This window comes from Urocitellus parryii, chromosome 7 (assembly GCF_045843805.1).
Source record: "Urocitellus parryii isolate mUroPar1 chromosome 7, mUroPar1.hap1, whole genome shotgun sequence".
Lineage (NCBI taxonomy): Eukaryota > Metazoa > Chordata > Mammalia > Rodentia > Sciuridae > Urocitellus > Urocitellus parryii.
The window spans coordinates 5,023,505-5,045,961 of NC_135537.1; the positions used below are offsets into that span (position 1 = coordinate 5,023,505).

Genomic DNA, 22,457 nt, shown 5'->3' on the forward strand with positions numbered 1-22,457 from the left:
TCCCGGCTGGAAAATGGCCACCTCAGGAGGAAAATAGACCTTCTGACTCCACGGATGTCCCTCCTTCTGAAAATAGGAAGCAGAAAATGCCTCTATGTTCCCCCCATGAGAACCATTAAACACGCTTTCATAAGTGGAAAGTGAATGAAAGCGAGGCTCAGATACTGCGTCAGCACCACGCACACCCGACACGGCCAGAGTCAGGTCATACTTCACCCTGAAGCTCGGTCCCCACAGGCTCGACTTCACCCAGGTGCACTCCCAGGCTGAGGGGCACAGGCCACCCACACTTCTACCCAAGCAACTGTGAATTCTGGGTTCCCTTAGCCCCCTCAATCTAATAATTTGTTGGAATAGGCAGAACTCGGGAAGGGACTATACTTACAATTACGTTCTGATTGTAAAGAATACAAATAAGTACCAGCTGTAAACAAAAGACCAAAACACAAACATAAACAAACCCAGGGGTCCAGAGGCGGGGGTCTGCTGGTGCCAGGTAAGAAGTTCTGGTGTTCTCAGGACTAGTCTCCCCCCTGGAACATCGCTCCTGAGCCAGTGTATCCAGACTTCCTATTGGAGCTTCATTATTTGGGAAGGATGGATTGAACCACTGGGGCCACAGGGCTAACTTCACCTCTCTCTGCGGGTCAGACTGATGTGACTTTTCAGCTCTAGACCCTAGGCCTCTCTTTGCCTGGTTGGTCCTTCTGCCAGGGCCAGACCCATCCTGATTCAGCTCATGAGCATGAACTATCTGGAAACTCAGCATGAGTTAGCAGGTGAGCATAAACTCTCTGGATGCCCCTGGGGTAAAAAGACTTGTATGTCCTGGGAAATTCTAAGAATCTCCAGGAAAGTATTTTCTTAAAAAGGAAATGAAGGACTGCAAAAATTATTATTATTCTTGTTTTACACAATTAACTATTTGAGAATAACTTGTGAACATAGATTTGCAAACTGTAATATAATTTTTTTTTGTAGGACCCGATTTGAGTGTTTATCCTAATTTCAAAGTTCCAACTGTAAGTCCCTCAATGATGAATCTAAAAGAAAAAGAAGAGAACCATGTTATAAATAGGAAATCATCTTTTAGGGGAGACTTTGTCTTATCTACGAGGATACCACCTCAAGTGGACACTAATGAGGAGGTTACTAGGTGTCCAGGGCCAGACAAGAATATAACCACAGCAAATCATGTGGACGTGTGCTCCGAATCTCAGGTGTACCTGACAATCGGTGAATTCCAGAACAAAGCAGGTGTGCCTGAAGATGAGTGTGGGTCTGGCCAAATGTCTGATGTCAGAACCCATCCACTGGCAGATGTGGACAGCCCCAGGAGGAGTCCAGGCCCAGAGGAGGGACAGTCTACAGTGTTGACCTACATTGAGGTAAAATCCAGTAATCAGAACCTCCACAAAGCTGAGCCCACGGAACTCTCTAGGGAGAGTAGAAGCCCTAGGGACAGTGACAGGACAGTATCAAGTGAAGTGGTAGCGGGTGGATATCACCAAAATGCCATCTCTTCAGACAAAGCACCTATCACCGAGTTAAGTACTTCAGGAAAGGGAACAGAGCCAGAGGGTCAGCCAGTGCTGCTGAGCCTGAGACTGGCCCCCACCGAGACCCCGCTAAGTGCTACTCTGACGGAGCCTTTGGATCCTAGGTCTTCCTTCCAGGACCCTCCTGTGGAAGAGCAGGAGGAGCTGTCCACGCTGTCTGGGGCCATCAAGCGGTCTTCTTCCCTCATATCTGACTCGGGCATTGAGAGTGAGCCAAGCTCTGTTGCCTGGTCCGAGGCCCGAAGCAGGGCCGTGGAGTTAGCCAGCGATCGGGAAGTCCTGCACCAGCTGGTTAGAAGACATGCACTCCACAGGAACTCCCTGGAGGGCGGACACACAGAAAGCAACACCAGCTTGCCAAGTGGCATCCAGGCCTCTCTCACCTCCATCAGCTCTCTGCCTTTTGAAGAGGAGGAACGTGAGCTGGCACTCACCAAGCTGACCAAATCTGCATCTGCACCCCAAATCAGCAGCCCAGAAGACGCAACTGAAGGTGCAGACACCATGAAAAAAAAAGGAGACTTCCCTGAAGCTTCAGAAATGCAGAAGAGCGAAGGTTCCCCTGAGCATAGCTCTCAACCAAGTGGAAGGCCCAGAGCCCAGGGTGCCAGGGCAGCCCAGCCCTTTGGGGAAACAGTTTCACATGCTGACAAACATCAAGACCCTGGTTACATGGACATCCCCCAAGGTAAAGAGAGCCAGGTGGAGCCTCAAGGCCACTCTCGTCTGGATGGCAGGACTGAGAACACTCCAGATAGCGAAACCAAAGGTCTTAACTTAAAAATACCACGTATTATAGCGCTTGAAAACCCCAGGACCCGGTCCTTGCATAGAGCACTCATGGAAACCCCCAAGGGCAGGCCTAAAGACTCGCATGTGGGCAAGCACATTCTCTCCAGCAGCAGTATCTCAGAAGTCGGGGAAATGTCCCACCACAAGGTGCCTGAGTTCAGCTGTCCCTCAGCTTCGGATGCCACCACCCTGAATCCCGAGCACAGTGGTGCGCCTGGCGCTGTGGGCCACGTGGTGTCGCCTAGAGAACCTGATGCCTTCCTAGAGGACGAACACGAAGCAGGCACTGTGTGCCATGCTCTGACTCCCCCCATCCCTTCCCAAATTCTGAGAAACCAAGAGCTGAGGACAGGCGCTTCCATCATGGGTCCGCCGCTGGCCTCGGCAGAGACCTTCTCTCTGGAGAGCCTCAAGACCGTGGAGGTGGTCAACTTGTCCGTGTCTTGCACTGCCACCTGTCTCCCTTTCTCATCTGTGCCCAAGGAGACCCCTGCCAGGGCTGGGTTCTCTTCCAGACAGACCCCAGTTCCCATCACGCATCAGCCTCTGGGGTCCTTTGGAGTCGTTGCTACCCATTCCAGCAAGTTGGAGGAAGACGTCAGTGAAAGGATGTTCAGGTGAGCTTGCGGGCGGGATACCTGGCCTCACCCTTTGGATTCTTCCACAGAATTCTAATCCCACACACACACTCTTTAAAAGTTGAGATGTTTGTTTCCTGATTTAAATGATCAAATGCATGTCATACAAGTAAAAGAGGTGGAATAGTGTAAGGAAGTAAAAATGACCAATAAGCCCACCTCCCAACATAACAACTGTGTAGGCTCTTCCGCAGTTTACTAGGTGCCTCTCTATCCATGCAAAAGTTTAATTTATTTAATTAGAAGTTCAATCTATTTATTTAATTTATTTAATGCAAAAGTTGGATTGTTCTGTCAGTTCCTGCATATGTTTTACTCAACCTAATAATATCTTGGAAATCTCTCTATGTTTATAGTTCCATTTTATTTCCTCATGTTGATGTTGTCACAGTACCCCAGAATGTGAACAAAATCCTTGACAGGTAGACATTTAAATTTTGTTCAAGTTTTATTATGATGCACATCTCCCTTGTGAACACCATTGTCACTCTGTCTTTGCACATTTTGAAGGGCATTTTAAGAGCCTTTGAGGGTGGGAAATTCTTAACCAGATTGGTCTCATAAGCCTCCTTTAAGATTGTAAATTTCTTAAGTTCACAGATCCTTCTGCAACACCAGAATCCCCTCCTTCATCCTATGGAGATTTCTACTCCCATTTCCTCCTACTTATAAACTATTTATTGATAAGATATAGAGTCATTTCATCAGTGTAGCTCATCTTATTTACTATTTTGAAAAAATATTATTACATATTATCTATTAAGTCCTGAGTTTTAAATTCTGTGAATATTCAACAAAATGGACACAGGTGCTTTAAAATGGGTTTATATGTATTGTTTATGCACATTTTCATATAGAGATGAAACATCTGTGTTTTTACATGCTCTAATCATTTACCTATTACTTTTCATAAACCAATGGAACTCCCAAAACATTTATTCATTTCAAGTGACCATAGTAGCATATTGGTTGCTGACTTATTTTTTCATAGGTGTCTTATATATAGGATAACTTGACATATGGGAAAATGATTTTCCCCCAAGTGAAACTGCACAGTCAGGTCAAATCTGAACTTTTGTTCAGTAAAGAATACTAAATACTTATCATATGACACTTGTCATCAACTCAACAAGTACGTAGCAGACATCTGATTGGGTAAACATGATGATGTGCAGAGCCAGAAGGAAAAGGATCTATCTTGTCTGAGGGCAATGGCTACCAATATAAGTGACCAGGGGACGTGTCTTAAAGAAGACACCTGCACTGGGGGAAAATATTCCGAGGGTGACAATGATGACTGCGACAATGATGATATGCCTGGTAGATAGGAAAGCAGCTCAAACATCCCTAATATGAAAGCTCCAATCCAACATGCTCCAAAATTCAAATTTATTCATTTGTTTGTTTGTTATGAGGGATAGAAACCAGGCATTGCATGTGCTCTGTAAGTGCTCTACCCCTGAGCCACATCCTTCACCGAGACTCTTTAAGATCCCAAGCTTTTTGAGTACTGACATCATGCCTCAAATAGAAGATTCCATATCATGGAATTGTTTCATGACCCAAATTATTTAAAATATTGCACAGAACGACCTTCGGGTTTTGTGTATAGGACAGATATGAAACAATAATGAGTTTCATATTTAGACTTGGGTCCCATCCCCAAGATATCAGATTATATATATGCAAATATCCCAGAATAAAAGAAAAATCCTAAAGTCCCAAGATTTTCTGGTTCCTAGCACTACAGATGAGGGACAGACTGCCAGGAACAACAGTTGTCAACACCAGGATTCTGATGTTGGCACGCTGGTTCCTAAGTCCACGCTCTTAACCACCTAGATAGTCAGGAAACCATGCAAAGGGCATTACAGCAAAGGGGGAAGGCATTGCAGACACACAACGGCATGCAGACACATGTGAAGACAAGCCACAGAGCTTGTGTGTGAGTCTAGGGGTGGGAGTGGTGGCCAAGCATGTTGGAGAAGCAGGTGGAGGCCAGGCCATGGTGCACTTGTATGTCAAGGGAGGGACTTTTCACTCCAGGGGCATCATTTTAAAGATTGCCTAAATTCTTGGAGCTGGATAGAATCTTAGAAGTCCTATTACCTGGTTCAAAGCAGGAACCATTTGGAAATCTGTACAACTCACCCCCTTTGGTTTCCTTGGGTGGTTTCCTGCCTTCTTGTTCAGAACAAAGCTTTGCTCATCAGTATCTCCCCTGAGGTCTCATGCTCAGCATTTGCGGCTCAGCAGACACTTGGCTTAGGGATGCTCATCACTCCTACATATAGCCCAACTCATTTCCTGCTCAACATGGAATACTCAGCTTGGCTTGTGATTAATTAGTGTATTCTCCAGTTTTTATCAGGCCAAAGAAAAATTTAAAAAAGAACTGAAGATTGAAGGATTTCTGTACAGTGACTTATCTGTACTAGCTTCTGATATACCATATTTCCCACCAGAGGAAGAGGAAGAAAACTTGGAAGATGGGATTCACCTGGTTGTCTGTGTCCATGGCCTGGACGGTGAGTCCCACTGTTCCCTCCTCAAAGGGCTATAGTGAATGCAATTTGTAATAGCTATGAATTCACTTAGATTGGGTATCTATTAAAAATGTTCAAGTAGCCACCATGGGATGGAGTACTACAGTAAGTCTAGGAAGATGTCAAGGCCCTGTTATAAAAGAAAATATCTCCGTGGCACAAGAAACCTGTTGAGGAAAAAAATACATAAATGAATGAATCCAGTGAAGGAATTAATTGAATAAATCAGTGGTACACAAAGAGAATGTTTGAGAAAATGGATAACTAATGGGATGAATATTCAAAATGAAAGAAGAAGTGGAGTGAATGAATAGATGGAGTACTGGGCTGAGTACACGAGTGCAGTTCAGGGATCGATGGACCCCCAAGTTAAGACAGTGGTACAAACAAAGGAAGAAATGGAATAGAACGGATCAAGGATTCCTCGAGGAGCTCGGGTCAGTGGTCAGTACCATTGCTGCCTGTTTTTTTTTACTCACCTCTTACCTTTAGTGCACCTTTGTATTCCAGACACTTTGCTGAGTTCTAGGATTGGCAGGGACAAAGAATAAATTTCTCACTCATTCATTCAACATCACGCATGACAGGCGTGTACCTCTCACTTAGGCTACGTTAAGTCACGAGGAGGCAAGACTCTCAATTTCTTTGTTAAAATGAGGAATCTGGTTGGGTAATGGGCTGTCACCTTGTTGTGACCAAGCCCAGGGAGCACAGGCATGCTCTAAAGGTAGAGCAGCTACGTACCGTGAGAGCTGCCACCATCAACTCTGCTATCACCCGAGTGATGGGTCCTCAGGAAGACAACTGATATCTAAGCCAGGTTTCATTGGAAGGTGACTTCTGCAGTTCAGAGTGCATTGTCCAGACTCTTCAGAATTCTATAGGTCCTGTTTTTTGAAATTTGATTTGCAAGTGTGTAGTTATATTGGCAGAGGACTGATACGTAGATAACGGTCCTGGCTGCTTACACACCTTCCCGCAGTGCAAAAGGCCCAAGATTCCTGCTCTTGTAAGGGTTCTCAGTTTAGCACCTCATGAAATCAGATTTTCTGACAATGCTTTAAGTTTCAGAATGTTCCTTCTCCATTAATAGCTGTAGGAAAGGGGAACATTTTAATCCCTTTAATTCCTAATACTAAATATAGGGCTTGAGATATTTATTTTTAAGGATCATTCTTGGAATGCCAAACAAAGGTGACAGTGAGACCAAAGAGCACAAGGTTGCTGACAGAAATGAAGGAAGGAGTGGATAAAATTTAATCTCATAACATAAAATGCACATATTTCTCATAATAGCATGACCATTTTTGATGATGGTTCTATAGGCATGGGTATTCTGTGATAGTCCACCAAAAAGGGTGGCATCTGAGCCATCTGCGCACATCCATCCTTAAAGAAGAGGGATCCTCCCAGGCCTGGGGTTCCTATGACACCCTGGGCACTGTAGCCCTCCTTTGAATCATTGGGTATTTTCATAAGGAATGATGTGAAACTATTTGAAACCTTGACCTGTGGGGTTTGTTCATGTGCAGGGCAGAGAATCTAAGTATCCAAGTGAGCAGCTCCTGGCTTTTCGCTGCATAGGCCTTACAGCTGAGGAACGGGCCAAACTTTGATTTAGAAGCAACAAGACCCCTGTGACCTGCATGAAATTTATGCCTAAAGATGTATTGTTGTATAAAATCTGCTTTCCACATGACTTTGAACTCAGGAGTGCACTCCCTGTGTCTTGTGTCTCTGTTATTAGTGACAGCCTTAAGTTCTATGTCTATTCTTCTTCTCCTGATGTGCTATTGAGCATCATGGAGGTTGCTCTTCCAAGACTGTGGTGCCTGAGGGAGAGTCTTATTCTATTTAGACAACTCTGCCATGGTCGACCCTTTATGGGGGCTACTAACTGCCTATAAATGAGAGAGCTGGACAGTCTTTGTATTAAGCAAGGAATTCAAGTGGGGTTTGTTGGCGTCACATTGTGCCACATCAGCTATTAAGTGGCACCACTTGCAAAACATCCTGGGCAGGGAGAATTTTCCAAGGAAAAAGAAGAGGTGGTGTTTCCAGCCATCCCTGCCTAGAGCATTTACAAACCACATGGTAGAAGATGAGGGCATGACTCCATTGAGGTAGGATGTCTATGAAGGAGCGGCCTCTGTGTGTGTGCAAGGGGAGGAAGACAGGAACTTGGTTTAGTTGTTTTTATGATCTAATTAAAATATAATGGGGAAAATCCGATGGGAATGGAGGAAATGGAGGAAGGAGTTCCTTGTTCCACCTTGTCTATGATTAACTATGGGAATGGGGTGGGGGCTTATCTGTCATTTTTAGGGAACAGTGCAGACCTCCGGCTGGTAAAGACTTTCATAGAGCTGGGGCTCCCTGGAGGGAAACTGGACTTCCTCATGTCTGAAAAGAATCAGGTATGGCAACAAAAACATCAGAACTGAAGGAACAGGGTCCTGCTACAGGCACATGATGGTTTCTGAACACACAGATGGGAGAGAATCTAGCAAAAGAAAAACTGGCCAACCCTGGGACGTTTGGAGAGAAAACACGTGTTGTTCTTTGGGAGGGTTGGGAAAGAGTAAGAAATGAAAACGGGAGTCAGTTGACTTGCGCCCTTTAGCCTCACAGGGCATTCAGGTGGGTGTCAATTATTTGGAGATGCCAGGAAGGAAGGGCATTTAGTTTGCATCTGAATAACTAAAGAAGCTGTGTCCAGGCAGCTCTGCAGTACAAGTGACCTGTGAGGTCTTTGCCATTTCAAGGTAGATGGAGCCTGGGCCCTAATGATATGTGTTCATCATTGAGAACTTACTCAATCTATGACCAGAGCTGGTGCTGTCTGGAAGTGTTGTTGTTGATTGCCACCCACCATGGAACTTGAGTATCCTTTGGAGAAATAGAACTGTTTATGCCTGAAGTGTCCCATAACCACTGGGGATGGTAATTGTGCAGAGGACCACCAGCTGGCAAACCCTGGGAGGTCATGTCTCACTCCCCAACTGTTAGTGCTCAATCTGTTGCCTTTCCTTGTACCTCCTATATTCAAGGCCACACCACATGCAGGGCAAAGAGGTATAGCATCAGGAAGGGTAAAGAGAACCATTACTTGAGCACTTATTATATACAGGGTGTTCTGTCCCTGTTGTCTCCTTCCATCTTCACAGCAGTTTCCTTGCTTGTCAGTACCTCCCTCTGCTTTTAGAAGGGTAGCAGAGACTCTGGGAGTTAGGCAGTCTCCATTGTCAGTCTAAGCTGGAGAGGAAGACGCCATTTATGATGTGTGCACATGCATGACTTCCAGAAGATCATGCATGTGCACACATGGCTTTACTATGTGCCCAAGTATGATCTGGTCCTAACAGAGGTTACCCAGGGCCTCAGATGTGAATGAGATGTTCTTCTCAGGAAGATGCATATGGTGAGTGAGGGAAGTCTGCCCTTCAGTGTGTGTCCACTATTCTATGATTAAGTCCCAGGATAGCTGGGCTCCACCTGGATTCCCCAGGAGCTGGGGGCCCACAGGGTCTCTCTCTCCCTCATCTGGAGGAGTTGGTCACCTTGCACTAATTATTTCCAAGATGCATTGTCACTGTTTATAATATGACAAAAATCATATAAGCTGCTTGTTTGTAGTCTACTTATTTTTAAACACCTTGGTTGGTTCTGTTTTTAAACCTGATGAAATTTCCAGAGCATTTCTCATCATAGTCCATTTCAATCTCATAATTACAACCAACTTATTTTTAAATAAATAATATACTAAAGCAGAAACGTACAAGTGAAGAAACAGTACCTAAAAGGCTGGGGGTAATAATAATAACCTTATCTGAGCCCTGCTACTTATATTTTAATCCTTAAAGTGATGATAAAAAGTAGGCCACATTCTCACCCTTTAAGAGATCAGGTTTGGGTAAAGAGATTGACCACATTATGAGCATGTGGGAATACATCATAATGAATCCCAGTATTCTGTATAATTCTAATGCATCAATATAAAAAAAGAGAGATTAGGAGACTTAGGTTCAGTCCAAGGCCCAGATTCCCTGGGGAGAGGAGCTGCAAACCTGGATCTTCTTATCCCATGGCATCTCACCAGTGTGCTCCCCTCCTCTCGTGTCTCCAGGCTCACTCACGAACAGGTGACAGGGAACACAAAGGCCTTCTGTTCATTATCTCTTTCTCTGGATATGCTCTCTCCTCTGACACCCTGGTTGTATGTTCGTGAGACCTCTTGTCCACATTTTCAGGCCTGGAGCTCGATACAGCTCCAGGGAGCCCAAGACATTGGTCAGCTCCACTTCTGAGGGACTTTAGTCTGTCTGTTTGTTTATAGACATTAATCCTCAATCTTCCCTGTGGCTTCCACCCATATTTCCAAAAATTATTCATTGAACTTAGAAAAACCAATTGAACACATCTTCTTCCCCTTCAAGTGCCTGCCTTTCAAATGATCAAAGGCCTGGGTGTCATTTCCCTTCTTGCTTTGATCCTCCTGTGTCCCTGGACCATGTTTCCTAGGACATGGATGGCTTTATGATCCTTCCCAAAGCTGCTGTCTGCCCTCTGGACAGGGCCTCAGAGCTTCACCTAAAGCCATGTTGGGGGCAGGGTGGGGGCTTTGGAGTCAAGCATGTCCTCAGGAGAATCCTGGATCACTCCAGGTGCATGAATGGCCTTCCTCTCCCAGCCTGTCTCCTCCTCTGTGAACCAGTGGGCATGTGTGAGATACCAGGCACGTGCCGTGACAGTGGACTTCTTCAGCTTTTCCACCTCCACTTCCAGGCTCCTAAGTGAAGACCCCAAGTTTCTTCATCACAGCACCAATCTGTGGGCCCTTGGTCCAAAGTCCAATCTCCACGTCAGCTTAGGCATGTTCCCAGATTGCATCTCGATGTTTAGTAGAAGAAGATGCTTAGGTGGAGAGTCCTCAACCAGCACTTCTCCCAACACCTGTTCTCCTCTCTCTTCCAGACAGACACGTTTGCAGATTTTGATACCATGACGGATCGATTACTGGATGAAATCATTCAGCACATTCAGTTGTACAACCTCTCCATATCCCGAATTAGGTAAAAGGAAACCACAGGTAGCTAATGCTAAGGGAACGGGTGGGAACTTTTTTTTCTTTTTTAATTCACACAGTGTGCAGCTTCCATGTTTGGAATGATGCCTTCTGAAAACCACTGGGATAACTTAACCTGTTTTTTAATGGCGTTAATTATCTTTAGAAAGGAGCAACAGGGATGGTTGACACACTCATCTGCCATAGTCGTGTTGGGGAGTACACATGTGTTCACTTAGTGTAAAGAGTATTGGACTTAACACAGAAGTCCCTGGGTGTGATTTCCTGTTCTAACACATACTAGTTTGAATCCTGACTCTCTTGCATAGCAGGTGTGTAACCTTTGCAAGCCTTCTCTTCTGCTAATTAGACTAGTGCTGAGAAGACCTGTGGAAAAGGGAAATGCATTGCCTGCCCAATGCCAGGGCTTTATGGGTGCTAATTGTATCCTCACCCCATAACTTGAGCATGTGGATTTCTAGATAGAGGGCTAATCCCTCAGTGTCTCCCTATTTAGTCTTCAGAGAGCAACTATCATTTCTTTATCCCACCACGAGTATTCGGAGGCTGTAAGTATTCTGAGGACTGGTGAGAATGGAAGGACACAACTAGCCAATGCCATCTCCTCAACTAACATGCTCATATCTGCTGGTTTTGTGCGTCTTGTGAGGCGAGGTGGCATGGTGTACTCTCACATATCAGAGCTTCAATAAGTATTTATTTATGTGAAAGTAAGAAGGTGTTGACTCTAAGGTCCGTGGTAGTGCTGGACTTGAGCGCAGCATGCGAGAGGGTGTCCAGCACAACAGGTACGGGGAGCAGGCACAGGAGAAGAGGAAGGAGGCAGACCTGGAGAGGCAGTCCGCGGCCAGCTAGGACGGGTCTCACAGGCCAGGCTCAGGGTTAGGACTTCATCTTGTAAATGGCCAGGAGAGTTCATGCTCAGCTGCATGTTTCATAAAGAGGGCTCCTGGCCTCAGGTGAACTGAGCAGGGCCGTGGGGGCCAGCCATCAAGGGCGGCTGCTGAAATTGCACAGAGCTGGGCCACTTTGTCCCGTGACCACACTGGCACAGAGCTCCCCTTCCCGAGGACCCTGATCATCTCTCTGAACGTGGCACAAGTTTGGATCCCTGTTGTTTGGCCAGTTTCCCTGCGTCCAGTGACGGGCAGGACACTAAGGACTCAGAGCTCCTGGCACTGTTCCCCCAGCAGCTGGCCCTTGCTGACGTACTCACATGCATACTTCATCTCTCGACAGCTTCATTGGCCATTCTCTTGGCAACATTATCATCCGATCTGTCCTCACCCGGCCCCGGTTCCGGTATTACCTCAACAAACTCCACACGTTCCTGTCACTGTCTGGGCCTCACCTGGGGACCTTGTACAACAACAGCACCCTGGTTAGTACAGGTAAGGCTTTCCTCGACATTAATATGGGACATGAAAGTGGAGGCAGAACTTCTTGCAGCTTTGGGGCCTCTTCCAGGCATGGGAGGGAAGAAAGAGACCTGGGCTTAGAAACATGGCCTTCATTGTCAGGTCTATGAGGTTAGACTAGATGGTTTCCAAAATCATGTCTGCCTTCAGATTTCTGTGGACAAAAAGATCATGTCCCCATGGTCCTTTCGGAATACATAGATGAGGCATAACGTCATGATATGGAGAACATGTCACTGCCACGAGAAGCGTCTGGTCAAGTTCTGAGTCAGATATTTTGTGGAGGCTCTGGCTAAGACATTTGGTCCTATGCAATTTAGATTATCTACTATAAAATGGAGATCATGGTTGCATGTATGTATGTTTATGTGTATGTGTCTATTGTTTATATCTATGCATGTACGTGAAACATGCATGTTTAAACATGTGTATAAAATATATGTGTGCATGTATAGGCATCCCTCAGTATCTTTAGCAAATTGATTCCAGGACCCCAACAGATACCAAAAGCCAAGGGATGCTCAAGTTCCTTATCTAAAATGACAGCATATTTGCAACACCTGTGCACATCCTCCTGCATGCTTTAATGATCTCCGGACTACTTTTAATGCCTAATACACTGTGGATGTCCTACAAGCAGTTGTTATACTATATTGTTTAGGAAACAGACAATAAAAATTCACATGTTCATTATAGACACACTTTTGTTCCAAATAATTTTGAGCCTGCAGTTGGTTGAATCTGCCGATGTAGAGCTCACAGGTGCAGAGGGCTGGCTGCATCTGTAGTGTGTGAGGGGCTGTGTGCATGTGTGTATCAGAGACATATAGAGAATTAAGGAGGAGGTAGAAAGAAGAGGTTGGAGAAGGAGCAGAGCTTCCAGGGCAGGAAGTGGCTGGGAGAGTGTTCTGGGCGGCAGACACGGTGTACATGACAACGTAGAAGCATGGCAGAATCAGCAAACTGCTAGAAATTATTTGTGACAGAAATACAGTCTTCTCTGGGGTGGGCCTCGGGAGATGATAGATGGAGTGCCCAGCTAGAGCCCCGGATGAAGGGCTTTGCAGGACAGGGCAGGATAGAGCTAATGGTATTTTTAAAAGAATTTATTCTTATTAGTTATGCATGATATTAGAATATATTTTGATATATTATACGTATATGGAATACAACTTCTTATTTTTCTGGTTGTATCTGGTGTAGAATTCCACTGGTCCTGTAATCATATATGCATATAGGATAGTGATGTCTGATTCATTCTACAATTGTTCTTATTCCCATTTCCCTTCCCTTCTTTATCCCCTTTGTCTAGTCCAAAGTACCTCTATTCATCCGTTAGGTCCCCCTCCACCACTTATTGTGAATTAGCATCCAAATATCAGAAAATAATGGGGATTTTAACTGAGGAAGCAGCATGGTTTGGTGAATAGAAGTCACTGAGTCTTATATAATGATAAATAATGTATTAAACCGTATTCCCGATAAACACTTCATAGTTCCTGATTATCTAAACTCACTAAGTGGCATTAGGGACACCTCTAATGACCTCCCTCCCTACCAGTCTGCTGCCCACTGCCACACTGGCCAGTGCTGTCCATATACTCTAATGTTTTCCTCTTGGAACTTTTGCTTTGAAGCTGCTTTGAGAACCCTACCCATGAGCATGAGCTACTCAACACTTTGATACGTACCACAAAGTCCTTTCCTCTGCCACTCTAGCTTTTCTTTGCAAATCTGGGAAATCAGCTTCCAATAATTGCCCCACACCAGGGAGTCTAGAGGGGTCTCCTGCAGTCTGTACTACTTCCTCCCCAGGCAGGTCACTTAGTGGCTGTTGAGATACGGATGCACATCGTGAATTACTCATTTCCTTGGGTTGTTGTCAGCTTGTGTGTTTGCTGTGGTGACAGCGCTGACCCTCATCAGTGTTAGTGTGTGCCTAAGCAGAGCCGAATGGATGGGCTCTGAAATGGAATGTTTCTTATAGTTTTCCAAGAATCTAAAGGGCTTCTAAGGAACATTCTATTATTCTACGTACTTTGCATGTTGGGACTGTTCCTTTGGCTTCCTTTTCAGAAGGAGGTTGAAAGAGTTCTTTGACAGCTCCGTGACTCTAGAAGTCCGTGGCCATATTGTTTTGCAGGATGATTTTATGGCTGCCAGTTGATAAGAAGACAAATTTGCCTCTGTGACTTCCCAACTCTTGGCTAAAATGCCTATTGCTTTCTTCTCTTAAGTTAACTGGATTTTTTTTTTTTTGCTTTGTTTGATTTTTACATTTTGTTTTCTTTTGTTTTTGTCTTCTAGGCTTGTGGCTCATGCAGAAATTAAAGAAATCCGGGTCACTTCTGCAGCTGACCTTCAGGGATAATGCTGATTTACGCAAATGCTTCCTATACCAACTAAGCCAAAAAACAGGTAGGTGTTTCCCTCAGCAGCTGTGGATCCTCCTCCTGAGATACACATTAGCTTTGATGCTGTGTCATTGCATGAGAGCCTCGATTCTGAGGCTGAACCATACACAGCCCTGGGCAGAGACCTGGTAGGACCCTACAGAAAGTTGAGAATGCACTGGGGCTGGCCCAAATTGGGGATAGTGAGGAGATCCAGGGAGCTAAGCCTCTTCTACCCTGGGAAGCCAGAGTTACCAGGAGCTCAGCTTCCCTTGCCCCTCCCCATGCGGTACGGGAGAGAGGAGAGCCACAGAGTGTGCAGGGTCACTGCAACACACAGAAGTGCCAGCTTCTGTTTCCCATCAGCCCTTGAGTACTGTAAGTGCACAGGTCCAGGGTCTGTGTGCCAGCCACACTCAGAAGAGCAGACAGGACACTGCGCATGTGTGGTGACCAAGTCCTAGGAGAGGACTGTCACACAGGCCTGACGTTACACCTCCACCCACTGTGTCACAGGAAGCAGAAAGGCATTGAAACTCTGCCAGCACATGGGAATGACTACAGAGGACAGGGCTGATGGTGGCTGAGTGGCTGTGTAAGGAGTAGAGCCACTGATGGATTAGCCTGCCCCATGCGGGCCTACCAGCTGACCTTGCCCAGGGTCAGCTCCAGGTACCCTGTCCTCCACCCTCTGTGTACCCCTGTGGGGACTGCTGCACCTCCAAGAATGTGCATCCAGAAGGCCCAGGCTGATGTGTAGCCGGGCAAGTTTTTTTCCTCCTTCCTTCCTAAGTGCCAAGCTGAATGTTGTTATCCCCTGTGGGGGAGACAGGACTGGCCAGAGGAGAAGTGGGAATGTGTGTGGTCACCACGAGGTTTCAGCTTGTCCCAACCATGGAGAGCTGAGGTGACCCCACAGAGCTGTCCTGGTGTGGGTGAGGGGTCAGCCCAATCCTCCCTGCTTCCAAGTCTTCCAGCCGTTGACGGAGGCCATGCCCAGTGTGTGCTCCTGGGGTGTGATCTCGGATGCAGGGACCCACTCGTGGAGGGATACTGAGAGCCACCAAAGTCCTCCTGCACAGCAGCAGCTGGGGTGAGAAGGGCCTGTGCTGACCAGGACCTGGGCTGTGCACACACCCCCTGGACCCCAGGACAGGCTCTGGGAACTGCAGGATGTACTGGGGGGACCTCTAGGTCTCCACGTGAGGACAGGTCAGCAAGAGCAGGCTGGAGGAGTGGGCTTAGTTGGCGGATTATTTCCCTAAAGCAAGTGACATCATGAGATGAATTCACAGGGCTGCTGTGGATGGAGAGGAGGAGAAGCAGGAAACTTAGACGTCCTCACAAAATCCTTAGTACTCCTGCCCTCAGAGGCTTGCTCTCTCTCTCTCTCTCTCTCTCTCTCTCTCTCTCTCTCTCTTTCTTTCTTTCTTTCTTGCCACATACCTGCTTCTTTTTTCTTACTGTGGCTTGATATATGTCTCCTTAGTTTCTGTGGCTGAGACACCTTCTCTCCAAGGGCAAAAGCCCCAGTGCATTCTCAACTTCCTGTAGGGTCCCACCAGGCCTCTGCCCTGGGCTGTGCACGGTTCAGCCTCAGAACACAGGCTCTCATGCAGTGACCCCAGGGCCTTGTATCTCCTCATCTGTCCCCTTTGGAGAAGTCTGTACAGTGTGTGCAAACGGAGGGAAAGTGGAAGCCGCCTGGGTCAGGCACTCACCCGGCTCCTTGTTACAGGGCTGCAGTATTTTAAAAACGTTGTGCTGGTTGCTTCCCCCCAAGACCGCTACGTGCCATTTCATTCAGCCAGGATTGAGATGTGCAAAACCGCCCTCAAAGACAGACACACAGGTAAGCACCCTTGAATTCCTTTAAGGGTTTTCTGATTTAAAAAGCAAAAATAAATTCATAAAGTTGACTCTTCTTATCAGGGACAGCAGGGCTCTGGCTTATCCTGGAACAGAATACTGGTACAGGGTAGGGGGGTGCAGGGCAGAATCAGGGAGGACCCATGGAGGTGGCCCTGGGGCTGGATGTTAAAGGAAAGGCCTTGCAGGCCACCAGGAGAGGGGATGGGCTGGCGTTCCTGGTTTCCTCTGATATGGTTTACTCTATGTCAGACCTTTGGATTGATTTTATTTTCAAGTAAGTGATATATATTTTTTTTATGTGAGAACTCAGTGTCTTGCTGCCTATCAAAACTTCCATAGAAGGAAGTTGGATTGAAGTTAGCCAACACCAACCACTTCACTTGTAAAATAGAATAGAAAAAAAAATGCCATCACTTTGATTCAATCTCAGTTAACATTTTAGTGAATTGTTAACTGTTTTTTACATGATATTGTCATAATCTGGATATATACAATAATGAACTCTCAAGTTTTTATTCTTTTTAGCATAATGTTATATCTCACCTATGAAACTCAAAAATATATATATACTTCTTTTACTTTCCCTTACAGGCATTTATGTTATTTTTATGACCTTTTTTTGCCTTTAGTCACATGTATTTTATTTTATTTTTAAGGAGTGTGCTTCCCTGTAGACCTAATTTGAATCTAGCTCTGTATCTATGCAACTTCCCACAAATCACAGAACCTCTTCCTTTATTAAAAAATATTTTTTTAATTGTTGATGGACCTTTATTTTATTCATTTATTTATATGCAGTGCTGAGAATCGAACTTAGTACCTCACACATGCTAGGCAAGTGCTCTATTGCTGAGCTACAACTCCAGCCCACAGAGCCTCTTCATTAAGCATCAGTTTCCTCATTGGCTAAATGATAATAATAAAGCCTACATCAAAGGTTATTGTGAAGGTAATAATGTATTCAGGGCTCATGGACCTTTGGGTGGCAAACAGGAAGTGCTTAGTCAAATGACAATGAGGACAGTATTAGTAGTGGAGGTGATACAACCCTAAGATATCCATGAAATCCATTGCTGCCACTGTTTAGTTTGTAGATTTTTTTTATCTCCTATTATAACATTCTTCTAATTGTATACAAAACCAAAATTTCTAGTAATTATTTTTTTCTAAGTAAAAGATAATCATAAAAGATAGTAATCTTCTTTTCTGAGCCACTGATTGGGTATCGGGCGCACTGTCAGAACAACACTACAGCTATCCTCCAGTTACCAGAGGCATGATAACATTAGCCAGACATTGAGTCCAACCTAATTATCTCTTAAGAAGCACCTCATGGTGACAAGTGAATTTTTTTCTTTTGGAGTTTTATGACATGAGGATAATTTTCAGCAATACTAAGAAGCAGGAGGAAGAAAAAAGAAAAAGAGCTACAATCTACCTCAATACTGGTTTTAAGTAATTCTTGCCAGGCTTGGTGAGTACATGAACTTCAAGGTCAGAAACAAAGACCTGTTAGGCCCCATGAAGTTGTAAGTAATTTCACATGGGGAATTTTTTTAAAATTTATTTATTTTTAGTTTATTTTTTAGTTTTTTTTAGTTTCAAGTAAGTGATATTTTTGTCTTGTTGCATGACGTTTAGAAAAATTGTCTGCCAAAGGTCCCAAGATTTGGCACTAAATATAAATCAATCAGTGAACATTTCTACTGGGACCTAGGAAAATCAAGAGGAATTTTGATGACAAATATTTGAAATGCAATTTCACGTGCAAAATAACATTGTATTTTTTCATGTGTGATATATGCACCTGAATGTAACTTGAGGCACATCACCAAATGATGCTGTCGTTTTGAAAAATGCTCATTTATAGAACATTTGGAAAAATGAAATCTATTTCAACAAATCAGGATCATATCTAATGGTACCTGTACCACTACTCACATTTCATGTATTTCTGAAAGTCTCATTTTGTAGGTATGTCATATTAAACGTCAAAATTTTGCATCATGACTCAGTTTAACATGATGTCCTCTTCATTTTTCTGTATGAACAATACCACACATATAAGCACATTTTCATTATTGGCTTTATTTATGAATATATTAAATTAACAATTTCCTCATCTTTGGACATATAGGTTGGACATACAGGTTCCAGAAGAATTAAAAAATTTATTAGAAAGCGCATTGTGTCAAAAGCCTTTGTGTGTATGTTTGTGACAGGTCTAAATATGTCATTAAGGTGGACTCCCAGTCCTGGTGTCATTGAGGGAAAGACATTAGTGAGCTAAATCTCTTTAAGATGTTTGCCAAGTTGTCTTCAAAGTTGTGCATTCAGTGTACATTACTATCTCACTCTCCTACCTCTGTGATTAAGTATTAAAGGTATTTGATAGTAATTTTTCAACACCTTTGCACTCACTGCCTGTGTCCTGTTCCCAGTGCAGACTTGATCCAACACAGGCATGGCAGAAATCTCTGGACTATTGTCCTCATGAGGGCACTTGCTAAGTTTTCCTGCCTACTTCATATCTCCCTACCATAGAGAAGCAGCTCTGGGGACACCTGAAACCTGGTAAAGTCTTGAGGACAGGGCTCCCCAAGTCCTCACACTGTGCCAAACCTGAGCCGGTTCCCAGTTTGTAAATACAGTTTGTTGGAACAGCCACACGGTTCATTTATGAGCTACGCATGGCTGCCTTCTTGCGCAGAGTTAAGCTGAGTGGTCATGACGTGGTGTGCCCGGGAGGCCTTACGTGCACTGGGAATGTCCACCCTGGCTTGAGTAGCAAGCTGCACCCTTGGTCACTCTATGCCACACACCCGTGTCCATGGTTCAGCTCATGCAGTCTTACAATGGCCTTTCTGAGGGTATCCTTGCTCCAGATTTACAGATGAGAAGGCCAAGGTCTCCGGACTGTGAGAGCAGGGAGTTCTGTAGCTGGCACAAAGGTACCACCACTAAGACGAACCTTGACGTCTCTCCGCTCCACTTGGAAGTAGTTCATGGAGGTTGACAGAATTCCGTATTCTCAAAGGATGCTAATAGACGTCTTAAACACTCTTCCTAAGTTCACATTTGCTGTTATGCTTTTAAGTAAGCATCAAATAAATGAAGCTTAATTGGCAAATTAAAAATCAGCACACGACTTTACATAGAATTTAATTCATGATCGGTTGTCGATCTTGTTGCTTTTTTTTGAAGTACAACTATTTCTATTTTTCAAAAGTTCTGAAATAAAATGCTTCCCAGCTTCGCCAGTGTCTTTGTGTCACCTCTCAACTCATCGGCTAAACTGCTGTATAGATGATTCACACCTCTCCCAGAAGTCAGCCCAGTGTTCCTTGGAGAAAGAGTCATGAATGGCCTGCTGTGGATGTTTCAAAAGTTCCCAAGGAATTCCTCAGATGTTACTATCTGAGCAGAAAATTATCTGGTTGATAACCACTACATTTTGAGTGACTTTTTTTCTGTTTTTTAAATCGACCTCAGGCCTTCACTACTTGTACAGTTTAATCAAATTACGATATCGATGTAATGATAATGCACTTTCATTTTCATCTATCAAAACCTGCATGGATTCTTTTTGTTACTCCCTGGTATTCATAGACATCATTTCAAAGGGCACAGAATTATTTAGCTGGCCCGTGAAGTGTGGTTTTCTTAAACATTCCTTCATGATAAGTTTTGATTGACCTCCACTTTCTCTCTGAAAGGAACACTTTACCCACTAAAGTGTATGACATGGTACCTTGACAGCCTTTCATTAATACCGTAATGCCTACTGTTCTAAAACAATAATGGCGTCTTGCAAAGGATTCTACCCTTTATTTTAACCCCTAATATTTTTCAGGTCAAGATAAGATGAGGACAGAGATTTCACAACCAAATCCCTAGTTATTTTTAATTTACATTTCAACATCTCCTACTTTGAAGTTCCTCCAAAAATCCAAAGAAGGTGGTGGGAGGAGGAAATAAACAATGTTTTTTATGTGTGAAGGGTCCACTGCCCTTCCAAATGGTGTCCCTTGTGGAAATAGTCTGAACTTTCACCTGGGGTAGAGATGGAGGGCAGGGTCAGGGGAGTTTCTGGAGGGGGCTGGTGGCTGTTAGACTCAGTGTAAGAGTGGGTCCCTCTCAGTGCACACCCTGGGGTGCCACACTAGACCATGTCATGTGGAGTGGACACCTGGAGGCCATGTCTAAGCCTCTGGGCATGGCCTCTCCTGTGTGTCAAAATCAAGGCATCTTAGCACTCGGGATTACCCCAAAGGGTGCACTGCATCATATAACAGTGGTCATGAACAGCATCGCAGTCAGGAGAACAGGGCTAGGTGTGCTTTGTGGACAGGTGTGCAACTGTGCTCAATGGTCATCGTCACTGGATAGCACTGTGGGTCCCACCGATTGAGGCAAAGCTGTCACTGAGTGACTTTTTAGACGCAAACATAGATGATTCTGACTTCCAATTATCAAGATCAGACAAGCCCCAACCACCAACCATCCAGAGCCCCTGCATCGCCCTCTTCTCCCAGGCCCTCAGCATCAGGACAGACGCCGCAATGCCAGATGGCTTGTGTGAGGCGTGACCTGCTTCCAGCCTCGGTTGGGATGTGTCTCCCATCATTGGGTCTCCAGGAACGGAGTTGGAGTCTCTGAGGGTCCTCCTTGGTGTCCTCCTTCCCTGTCCCTGTAGAGAGGACAGCCATCCACTGAAACCCCTCCCACTTCTGCTGGTCTTGGTTCACAGGCCCACAAAGCACTGCCTGAAGCTCTCTTCTCTCCTCTGCTATTATTTCATATTTATTTCACAAACTTTCAGAGCAGCCATAAGATTCTGACCCAGGCGCACACCGTCAGTGCCAACTTCTCCACCGGCTTCATCTGTTTCTCTCCTCCTTCCAGGGCCAGTTTATGCGGAAATGATCAACAACCTTCTGGGCCCCCTGATTGAAGCCAAGGACTGCACTTTAATCCGGCACAACGTGTTCCACGCCCTGCCCAACACTGCCAACACCCTGATCGGCCGAGCCGCTCACATCGCGGTGCTGGATTCGGAACTTTTCCTAGAGAAGTTTTTCTTGGTGGCAGGACTCAACTATTTCAAGTAGTGGCTGTGAGGGAGCAGGCCTGGGGTAGCCCTCCAGAAGTGTTAAGGTGAACTGAGTGCTTTTGCTGGGGCACATGCCCCCTCTGCCATGCCAGGATGGAGTGGCAAGAGAGGTGTGGGGATGGAGCTGGGTAGAACTGAACCCTAGTGGTGCTTTTGTTTAGAGATCTGGGAACACAGAGTGTAAAAGACAACAATCTTTGCTTGAATTTGTCTAGCCACGTGGAGTCTCTTTTAAGATGCTTTCTAGGAAAAATAGGGGAAAATAAAGAAAAAATGCTTGGAGTAGGAGAGAGCCCGTCTTCTTCACCCTCACGGCTCGCAGACAGGTTGCTCCAGTTGAAATGTCCAACATGTTACTAGCTCATAGCTTTATCATTTGATTAAATTAAGTGCACACAAGCATTTCAGAACTCAGGTTAACCTCTGTGCAGAAGTGCAACATATTTGTGTAAATAGAACCCTTACTAGATTCCAATGTGCCACTTGTTTAAACAAAATGTGATACCCGCACTCTGGTTCTTTCTTCATGTTCTCCAAACAAGGGGCAAAGGAATGTGTGGCACAACCCCATTATGTTCTGTGACAGCAGTAGGTGGAGTGACAATGTAAGAAGGAGCAGAGGTGATGCTCTTAGTAAATACAAGTTTGTTACAAACAAAAATAACCATAGGGAAGTTACTCCACCTACTTCCTCGAACTCTCTATGCATAGCCTGATCCAAAATTTATTTTTGTGATTGCTTCAATCTCTGGGGTAGGGAAAACTGAGCGAGATTCTAGCTGCAGGAGGGGGCACTTAAGATAGATGCATGCCTGCAAAGCTCCTGCTGAAACACTTCCAAAGAAATGCTGAGTCAGCACTGGATACAGTTGCAAAAAAAAAAAAAAAAAAAAGACCATTAACCCGGCCGGCTGTTTCTCCTCTCCCTGAAGGAGAAAGACGTCCAAATGGAGGAGTGCTGGATAAAAACCTCAGGGGAGCTCTCGGAAGGGTGCTGGATAACTTTCAGTTGAAATGACTTCTTGCCTTAGGAAAATAAA

At 44.9% G+C, this 22,457-nt stretch overlaps 1 protein-coding gene across 1 annotated transcript in view; it reads left to right on the top strand.

Moving 5' to 3' along the window:
* The window catches only part of Fam135b (family with sequence similarity 135 member B), a 190,307-nt gene extending 168,892 nt beyond the window's left edge, over positions 1 to 21,415 (top strand). The window contains exons 12-19 of the mRNA XM_026407742.2: positions 982 to 2,968; positions 5,351 to 5,517; positions 7,861 to 7,952; positions 10,510 to 10,607; positions 11,861 to 12,012; positions 14,347 to 14,457; positions 16,171 to 16,284; positions 21,210 to 21,415. Of these exons, the coding sequence (XP_026263527.2) occupies positions 982 to 2,968; positions 5,351 to 5,517; positions 7,861 to 7,952; positions 10,510 to 10,607; positions 11,861 to 12,012; positions 14,347 to 14,457; positions 16,171 to 16,284; positions 21,210 to 21,415 (2,927 nt within the window). The remainder of the gene's footprint in view (positions 1 to 981; positions 2,969 to 5,350; positions 5,518 to 7,860; positions 7,953 to 10,509; positions 10,608 to 11,860; positions 12,013 to 14,346; positions 14,458 to 16,170; positions 16,285 to 21,209) is intronic.
* The last annotated feature ends 1,042 nt before the right edge of the window (positions 21,416 to 22,457 follow it).